This window comes from Strongylocentrotus purpuratus, unplaced genomic scaffold (assembly GCF_000002235.5).
Source record: "Strongylocentrotus purpuratus isolate Spur 01 unplaced genomic scaffold, Spur_5.0 spur5_contig_822, whole genome shotgun sequence".
Taxonomy (NCBI): domain Eukaryota; kingdom Metazoa; phylum Echinodermata; class Echinoidea; order Camarodonta; family Strongylocentrotidae; genus Strongylocentrotus; species Strongylocentrotus purpuratus.
The window spans coordinates 510216-520585 of record NW_022145527.1 but is presented as its reverse complement, the minus strand read 5'-3'; the positions used below and the strand labels follow the sequence as shown (position 1 = coordinate 520585).

Here is a 10370-nt window from a genome sequence, read left to right as displayed (position 1 = left end):
TGAAGAAGACACTCAAATCAGAGATCAAGCTTGAACGTGACAATGAGACATGCAAGTATTTAAGTAAAGAAGAGGTTGATATCATATTATATATGGAATATCAAAATGGGAAGGTTAATGATAATGAAAGAATACTAATATCGGGACCCAATGCTGGAATGTTATTCGCTGAAAGATGATTGTTTGGTAGTGATAATGCGTTTTAGTTGAGTAGGTTATTCACTATGATGTAAGTTGTTTGAGTTAATGAAAATTGGAGGGTTATACAGAGATGCCAACCAGTACGATTAAATCATATTTAGTATGATAATAAGAGTGAAATACGATCTTAAAATACAATTTTTCATCTTTTTTCCCCAAAAAAAACAAACACGGAATCGCATAGAAACATGTACGAGTAAACCCCTGCAACCCCAACAAAAACTGTGCTTTACAATTTTCTCATTAAATTTTAATGAAAGAGCAAACATATTTCTGAAATTCTACTGGCCCTGGGCTATTTTGAGCAACCCCTGACTGCAGGGGGGGGGGGGGGGCTGTCGATATTTGAAAATGCAAAGGTTAATTTGCATAAATTTTGAATATGCAAATTTCATTTTATTTTCTTTAATATGTATTATATTGTTTTTTATTTCTTATTTTTTCTAGAGGGCTTAAAGCCAGAACTGTCTATGTCCATTTTTTGTGAAATTCAGTTATGTCCACCAAAGAACTGTATATTCATTTCACTTTGTGTCTATTCAGAACTGTCTATTCCCATGTGTCCATTAGCCATTTTACTTTGATGTTCAGACTGTTTCAAGTACATTCATCAAGAATTGCGCAATACTTGCAGTTTTCTACTCATTAAGCAGATAAGATTCCCTATGCAGCTATTTCACTGATTGTGGCCAAGCAACACCATACCATTGCCCGGAAAAAACGTTATGATAAATAAAAAAGACCAATGTGCAACATGTACGAAGTATGACCAGTTGTCTGGAGATCAGAAGGAGAATTTCACGGAAACCCATCTCGTACAAAAAACAGAGGCTCAAGATGCCAAAGCAGTTCCTTGCATCGTGTAAGACAGAAAATCGTTGTGAATAAGATGGAGTGCAAAAGAGGACATGCTTACAACAAGAAATATGCTGATAAATTTGACTTCGGTGCATCATCAGGAAAGAGCAAACATCATGCAACTTGCAAGGAATGTCGCCGAGATTTGTCAATTTTGCATGGCGGTTGTAATGACATTGTTGTTCATTGCAAATCAAAGCAACACATCACTGCTTTCAAGTCTGAATCGTCAGCACGAGAAATAACATCATGGATGTCAACCTCCAAGGATTTTAATATAACTAGAGCTGAGTGCTTATTTACATCATTTTATTTGGAGCACAATATTCTTCTATCAGCTGCAAGTCACATGGGACCATTGTTGAAAAAAGCCTTTCCTAATTCTGAGGAGGTTATGAAGTTTACCAGTGCAAGGACCAAACATCTTGTCTTGTGCGTGAAATGGCCAAAGATAAACAAGGACAGATCGTTTCAGCCATGAAAGCACGGCCAATTGCAATATCAACTGATGGGAGTAATGTCAGCGACAGTAAACCATACCAAATTGTGGCATGCCTCGGGAAGTGTCAGTGCTTGGTTGCCCCAATCATCTAATTGATTCTGCTGCCAAAGATGCGTCATCTGCATTACCATATTCAATTGACTCGCTCCTTATTGATGTGTTCTACTATCTGGAAGCCAGCGTGAACAGGAAATTGAATCTCAAGAAGTTCCAGATGCTCATTGGGAACGAAGTGCAGGCAGTTCTGAAACATGCTTGTACGAGATGGCTGAGCTTGGGCCAATGCTTGCCAAGATTTATCCAACAATGGCAAGCTCTAGTCCTCTTTTTTGAAGGAGAAGTGTCAGCCGAGCAGAAGACGCCTACTCAACAGACAAAGCAGAAGAAGCCTACTCAACAGACCAAGGCTACCAAGAATAGTGTCCAGACTTCACTTGTTCCAAAGAAGCCAACTCCAGCTGTGAAAAATGAACCTGCTCAGGGATCTCAACTGAAGGTAAGGCTAGAAAATGTATTACTACAAGGCATGTACTCCTTTTTATTCCATTTAAATATGGCCATCATTAAAATTACCAGATTTGAATAGATTAACCCTAGCAGTAGAGAGCTTTCTAAATGTTTGAATTAATCAGCTTTTACTCCTCAAATTGGCAACAGTTATTATCATTTTACACTCTAAAATAGTTTGAAAAAAATACGAAAATGGATATTACATGAACCAAAATGGTAATTGCAAAATTTAATTTAATGTGTAATTAAATTTCATGCTTATAAATAAGTCATCAATAGTGTTGCAGGCATCGCATTAATTTTTTAAGCTTGTCTTGTCCTGCAGAAAAAGCCTGCTCACCAAACCAAGATGACTGCACAACTCCAAGCATTCTGCATTCCCAAGAAGGTGTCTGCAGATCCACCACATGTGAGCAAACCTGCCAAGTCTCAGACCCAAGTGAGTACAAAAATTGATCATAATTCGTCGCTGTTTTCACGAAGTGACGGTAGTGAAATAAAATTGCATACAGTTTGCGTGACGATTTTCCTCACTACCGTCACTTCGTGAAAATAGGGACGATATATACAGGGTGACAGTTAAATATGTTCCTTTACATCATTTATTTTTTCTTCTTATTTTTAGGTCATTTACTTGTAAGCTCTTTCTCTTCCAATCATCTTCACTCTGCTGTTCAGTTTACAGATATAAAAATGTATTCAATAATGCTAGTCATCTGCCAAGATTTCAAATGTAGTGTATCTTTTTAATTGTAAACTGTGTCAGTAGTCTTGTTTCTTTCTCATATGGTAATCAATAATTTCTCTACCTCCCAGGTTCAACTTCAAACACCACAGCCACAACACAGTAGACCTGCATCTTCAAGCTCTACTACTCGGGAAAAACGACAAATGAGGAAGCTTCGGATACACCTAGAAAAAAGCAGAAGACTGGGAAAGTTGTTGGCAAGGCAACAGGCTCAACAGTGCTCAAGACTGGAACTTCCAGTCATCCCAGTATGATTTCTAGTAAAATGACTGGAAATGAAAAAACAAGATGTGGAGGAAAAAAAGAAACAAGACAGACAGTAAGAGATAAAACAAGACAGGAAAGAATTCTGAATTCATTGCACTCAAACCCAATATCAGCCACAGCATCATTGCATTTCACAAGAAAAATGTCATCTTTCAGACGAGAAGTCCTCTGATACAAAAGCTAAAAGGAATACTAGAAAGTCTACTGCGTGACTTGTACAGCCAATTTGTAGCTCCACAAGCAATCATTGCAGCCACAGACTTGACCCTTCTGGACTACAAGAACAAGGAGAATCTTTGTGAAGAATCTGAAATGGTCATAAAAAGCGCAACAAGAGAAATTGTGAACACTTTAGATGAGTCTGATTGCCATAAGTTCTATGCAGCAGTGCATTCATATTACACCAAGGCATGTGACTACATTGTAAGTAAGTTTCTATTGAAGTCTGATGTTCTCATCCATGTGCAAGTGGCTGACATTGCATATCAGAAGGATGCCAAATTCACTTCTCTAAAGTTCTTCATCAACAAGTTCCCCTGCATGTTGCTTCAGGAAGAAGAAGAAGACAAGCACAGTGCCCTAGATGCTCTGGAGAACCAGTTCCTTATCTATCAAATTGCTCAGCTTCCGGACTTAGTGCAAAATGAGGAATCTACTGACAAGCAGTGGACAAGTATGATGACAGAAAAGAATGTTTCTGGTGAACTGTGCTATGACAGACTTGCAAAAGGGATTCTAACCATACCCCATACCAATGCTGAATGTGAAAGGGTCTTCAGTCAGGTGCGAAAGAACAAAACTGACTTCAGAGGGTCCATGAGCAACGAAACTCTAAAAAGTGTCCTTATTACTAAGGCTCGCCAAACAACACCCTGCTACATGAGGGAATTTGACTCTGATTTTCCAAAGAAAGCTCGTGATGTGCGCTACGCGCACATGATATTCAGTTTTACTTAAATGTTACTAATTGAAAATTCCAAAGTGTTGGCAGCTATGCCAGGCCAAGGTAGTTGCTGGAAAGAGGACTTTTGTCTCTGCTTCTTTTGATTTGCAAAGTGAATGTCGCTGCAACATTACTCTATGCCATCCAGAACACACATCTCAAAGTCATCGCACACAATTTTCTGGAGAGTGGGCATTCCCACGTGGAATGCAATAGCATGCATTCTGCTATTGAAACAGAAAAAAAGAACATCAATGTCTTCACAATGCATGACTGGGTAAAACATTTCCACAAATTAAGACGTCGGCTTCCATACAAGGTCATAAACATGTGCCATGGAGACTTTTATGATCTGAAAAATCTCTCACAGCAGATCATGAATAACAAACGCCTAGACGAAGATAGACACGTCTTCAACTGGCTACATGTAAAGAGCTTCCAATACAGGAAGGAAGAGCAAAGCACCATCTGCTACCATCTATAACTACTTGTATGACTACAAGAAGATAGATCATCAGTTCCACGTAATCTGGACCTTGTCTACCAAGAGAAGCATTTAAAAAAGCCTAAACCTTAAGAAGAAGGATCTCATCAACTTGTGCAATAGCCTAGCCATTCCTGAAGAGTTCCATGGATGGTATTTGGCACTCCCATTTTTTAAGTTTCTGACATTGACAGGGTCAAAAGGTCATGGCTTCCATGTATGATGTTTGACCAAGTATTATTTATAAGTTAATGGCATTAAACATAACTACTACACTTTGTCAGATTTTATGCTTGCAATCAAACTTTTAAATGCATTTTTACTCAAATGGCATATTTGGACATAGACAGTTGTGGTTTTAAGTCCTCGATCTATTATTTTATTTCTAATGTATTCTTTTGTTCTGGAATACATCAAGTTACTTTGAGAAACGTATCAAAGCAATTTGATATCAATTCATATCTCCCACTTATACATCTATTTACCTGTATTCACATTTCTGCTTGTACATGTATATATGCAATTGTAGCACTTTTTGATGATATGCGCATACTAATTGCTATGTAACACCTGACAGGTGTATCCAAATTCGATGAAAATGGTATCAAAATGTGCATAAGACTTGAGGAAAAGAATCGAAGAACAACAATGTAAAATTCCAAGCGGTTGCGGCGCTATCTCCAAAAATGCGGGGTGGGGGGGGGGGGGGGGGGCTCTTACGCCACCCCCCCCCCCCCCCAAGTACAGTAAGGAGTAAATGACGTTAGCCATATAATTATAAATATGCATTTTTTAAGATGCTTACATATACATGTAAAGTGTTAAAGGGCAAGTTCACCCGAAAATAAGTTGATCTTCATACATGTAAAGTGTTAAAGGAGAAGTCCACCCCAAAAATAAGTTGGTCTTCATAAAAGCAGATAAATGAGAGAAACAAATCAATGAAATTTTGAGGAAAATCAAAAACAAATGAGAAAGTTATAAATTGTTGGAGTTGTAATCAGTGAAGCACAAATTGCAAACTGTGTGACATCACATGCGAGCTCATATCTCATTTGCTTTGTACAAAAAATATTTTGAAAAATTAATTTCCTCAGACGTTGATTAAATGAATACGATAACATTAGCATAAAACCAGTGATCAGTAATAACATCTATCTGAAAGATGAATAAGGGTAATGCTTTTCACCTACTAACAATACTGGTGAAGGTGATAGCAGTAGTAAAGGTAACGGAGACACTGATTATATTTAATATTAGCAGTGACAATGGAAATGTTTCATTTATATTACATTTTTTTATCACCATGTGTAGGTATTGAATATCTTCAAAATTTCTACCATTTCAGAAAACTTGGTTTAGTGAAGACTGGGTCTTGGCGAGTGTCTTTGATATGTTAAGGGAATTGAGGACAAATGATGGTGTAATACCGGAGTTGAAAGATGAGTATGAATATGACATAGTGCTCCGTGAGAAGTTGGTGAAGTCATGGGGGTTAGCCCAGGAAGCCTTAAAAGGTGCCGCAGGAAAATACAAGAAGTATTAGGATATGAATGCTAGAAACAGGAAATTTAATAACGGAGATCAGGGTTTATCTTGCTTCCCACTGATCAGAACAAGTTGTTGCTGAAATGGAAGGGTCCATTCCCTGTGCTGGCGTAAAGTATGACTATGACTACATTGTCAGTGGTGTTCTTAAGAAATATCACATTAATCTTCTCAACAAATAATTTCTCAGGCAGAAGGTTAACTTGTCAGTGGCTGGCTGCTTTGATTTGTGTATAGAGAGTAGGAAGGTGTGTCAAGATTCTGCAGAAGATGCCGAGGATCAGTTTATATTGAAGGTAAATGTGGGTGCTGGGCTTATGCAGTAACATTCAGGAGAAGAATTCCTGATTGCTTATGCGAGTAACAAGTCATTACCATGGGAAGAAAATTACACAACAATAGAAAAAAAGTGCTTAGCAATAGTACGAGCAATCAAAAAGTTAAAATATTATTTGTATTAAATTGAAGTACACACAGACCACAAACCATTCTTCTATATTCAAGCGAAGAGGTTTGACAATAAGAGAATCATGAGATGGAGCATGATGCTCCAAGATTACAGGTTTCGGCTTGTATCGGTGAAGGTTCAGTATAATGTTACAGCAGATTATATGAGCAGAATGTAAAATGCACTATACTCATGGATTTCTTTTGTCTGTCTACCATTGTAAATTATTGGATGTGTATCACGGTTTAATAACATATTTTGTTAATGTCATTTGTTGAATACATATTGCATTTACCAGGATTATGTAATGTTGAGATTTATTTTATATTGATCTTCCCAGCCACAAATGTATACCCATCAAACTTTCTATGATAGCACATACAAAATTATTATCCTGAGCATATGTTTTGTAGAAATTCATGAAATCCACTACACAAGTTTGATATGAAGAAGAAAATATTACAGCAATATATACGCATTGTAGTTTATGCAAGTGCAGGAATATTACTCACTACATTTTGAACAGAAAAAACAGAAAGAGATGATAATTAGACAGCCACCTTATGTCTCTAAATATATCAGAGAGGGCTTAATGATGCTGAACACAATGGGTTGTGCTCTTTAATGCTGGATAATTGTTTAATTTTGAGTCAAAGACATTGTCTTCAGGTGATGATGTGAACATTTGATAATCTCTACTTTGTATTAACAGGTTATATACAAACTCTATGGACATTGACGTATAGCCATGTTATAGGTTTTCAACTTTGTGCAGAATATGTCATACATATTTATACATGGATTGTTTTTATGCTAATTATCCCACAGCATGATATTGTTGTGCTATGTTGGCATTGTTTTTAGCAAAGGTTTTATTCAAAGGTGTTTGTAGACTTATAACCATGCTCAACCTTTTTCATGATATTAACGTTCTGAAGTACGGGTGCTATATAATATCATTTAAAACAAAAAATCAGATTATTGGAAACACGTTTTAGTAATTGCATTTAGAATTGCGTTTAGAATTGCATGTGCAGATTTCAACTCAAATACAAGAGAAATGTAATGTATCTAAGTCTCATGACTTGATAAAAGTAAGAATGTCATATTATTTATTGTACATTATAAAACTTGGTTGATTAAACCATAGGTTGAGAACTGAGATTTCTGGATATACAACTATATGTATATTGACTAGGATTGGTATTTAGTGATATGAGCTATGTTGTGTCATGATCTTCTGATATCATGTAATGGTTGATAAGATGAAGAATGTTATGTTTGACTTTAAAGGTTTACCTTGATAAAGCTTAAATGATAATTTATGTGCAGTAAAAATTGAAACAGTTTGTTCCAAACATTTTCATGAGATATGTAGTAATTGAGTGATTTGTGTATGTCGTACTGTTTTATAAGTATTTATCTAGGAATGTGAGAAGGAAGCTCAGTACCTAGGAATTATTTTTGAAAAGAATATTTTTGTTTATGGTAAAAGTTGTCATGATGACTTTCAATAAGATGATGACTTTAAATAGGAAGAATAGATTTTATTGACAAAAATTAAGGAACATCCAAAGACATAAAAGAGGGAGAACGAGAGCCAGAGGCTGAAAATGGGGAGGGTGAAAGAGTAGAGAAAAGGATCGAGAGACAGAGCAAGAGAAAAAGAGGGAGGCAGAGCAAGAGAGGGAGAGGGTGAAAGAGTAGAAAGAGAGATACAGAAATAGAGCAAGAGAAGGGAAGGGAAACAAAGCAGTAGAGAGGAGAAAGAATTAAGCGAGATGTGAGTAGATAGATATATAGAAAGAGAAATTTATTGACATGTAAACAATTCTTTGTCCGTGGGAGCTAGAGACGTAAACATTGCGTATACATGGGGTGAATAACTGGCAATAACTCATCGTAGATAAAATTGTCATTTTATGTATTAATGCTTTTATAATTAACGCAGTCATGACAGGGAACATGGAAATTGTGAGTATTTTGAGAGCTGTTCTAAAGAATAAAGCTGATATTTTTTGCAACGAGAATATATTTTTGACGAGCCGAAGGCGTACAATCGCCGGGTTAGAGTTATGGTTAGGTTAGGGGTGGGTGTTTATAAAAGCATATTTAATACATAAAATGACAAATTTATCTAAGATGAGGGATTTTAGATCATGAAATCATGAGGAGAAAAAAAGTTGGTCGAGCTGTCCCCCGAAGCACCCCACCCTGGACAACTCGACCTGGTGTCCAGGGGCTTTGCGTCGGTGTTGTCTAGAATTCCAACTTACTCCACATAGACATTACACGTAAACGAAAAATAGGATTTTCAATTCACATCTTGTCGTTGGAATATCGCCATGATCCCAACATCTGATTTATAGAAAAAAAATGTGACCTTAAGTGTAGAGAATTTTCTCAGCTACAACATATTCGAAGCTTGCAGAAAATCGAGAAAAAATAATCGAGATATTGCTCAAACAAGACTAGAATGTCCTAATGCAGATTTCAGAAAAAGTCACCTCCAATAGGCATGACACGCAAACTAAAAAAATTCTGACATGTCGCATTCAATCAAAATTGTCACTGTGATGACGTCATCAAAGTGAAACATGGTGAGATATAAGGAGACGGAAGGAGACTGGGTAGTCATGTAAAAATACATGAGATGGACCGAGGGATGAAAGAGAAATCAGAATGCATAGGCTACTTGGAAGGGGTGAAAAAAGAATACAAAGGGCAAAGGAAAGAGGTAAAGGAAATTAAGGAACATCCTATACGACATAAGAGGGAGAACGGGAGCCAAAGGCGGGAAAAGGAGAGCTGGCCGGTGAAAGAGTAGAGACAGATCGAGGGAGACATCAGCTAGAGCAGATCAAGAGGGAGGCAGAGCAAGAGAGGGAGAGGGTGAAAGCGTAGAGAGAGATCGAGATATAGTAGTCGAAAAAGATGATAAAATCACTGATAAGAAACGAAAGCAAATTTTTAAAAAAATTACACCGGAATGGAAGTCGAGTGCTTTAACCAATATACCAAAATATGTCCCTTAGACAATACATGTAAAGCTGACAAACGGCCTTGGCATAGTCGCTATTTCAACTTTCAATTGAAAATTTCGACATGATTTCAACATCAGATCAAAAAACGGAAGGCACACTTAAGATAGCTCATATTATCAGCTATAACATGCTTAAATTGTGGGGGAAATAGACCAAAAAACGATGAAGATATTGCTCGCGAAAGAGGGGAATATTGAATCCAGTTTTGAAAAAAAAAGTCATATAAAAATGTGAAAAATTGACAGGCCTCCTTTAATCGCAAAAATACGCCATGATTCCTTTGTCAAAATGAAATATCGTGTCGACTGCATTTGTAGAGAATTATCTCAGCTAGAACATATTAAAATTAGGAAGAAAATCAATTAATTTTTACAGAGATACAATCGATTTTCAAAAATATGCTGACGTCATAATATGCAAATTGAAATTTTGAGTTCGGATGACGTCATGAGTTAATTGAGAGTCAAATAAGACATGAAATCATATCTCCGATTCATACTCTATCAAAATATGGAAAAAAAACTGATCTTGAGTTATCCTGTTAACAAAAAAGTGTGCAAATAAATAAAAATAAAGAACAAAAATAAACTACTTGATAATGATCATGATTGTCATGATGATGATAATGATAACCATGATGATGATCATGAGCGTGATCCTGACATCTGATTAAAAAAATGAGGGGACATTTAGATAGCATATAGGCTCAGCTACAACATACACAAAAATCAACAAAAACCAAGCCGAAATAACGGCGATATTGCTCGCAAAAGATAAGAATGTAGAATCCAGATTTGAGAAAAAGTCATCTCCCATA

General features: G+C 36.6%; 1 protein-coding gene across 1 annotated transcript; it reads left to right on the top strand.

Moving 5' to 3' along the window:
- The first annotated feature begins 648 nt into the window (after window positions 1–648).
- On the top strand, window positions 649–7878 carry LOC115922613. The gene is made up of 3 exons (XM_030981781.1): window positions 649–2057; window positions 2397–2510; window positions 2888–7878. The coding sequence occupies exons 1-3, from the start codon at window positions 1611–1613 to the stop codon at window positions 3071–3073; spliced, it is 747 nt and encodes a 248-aa protein (XP_030837641.1). The 5' UTR covers window positions 649–1610; the 3' UTR covers window positions 3074–7878.
- The last annotated feature ends 2492 nt before the right edge of the window (window positions 7879–10370 follow it).

Excerpts from the sequence above, each read along its gene's own strand:
- LOC115922613 (XM_030981781.1), top strand. The coding sequence starts at position 1,611 with ATGCCTCGGGAAGTGTCAGTGCTTGGTTGCCCCAATCATCTAATTGAT. Across the intron at positions 2,058-2,396 it reads CTCAGGGATCTCAACTGAAG|AAAAAGCCTGCTCACCAAAC; the intron begins GTAAGGCTAGAA and ends CTTGTCCTGCAG. Across the intron at positions 2,511-2,887 it reads CTGCCAAGTCTCAGACCCAA|GTTCAACTTCAAACACCACA; the intron begins GTGAGTACAAAA and ends TCTACCTCCCAG.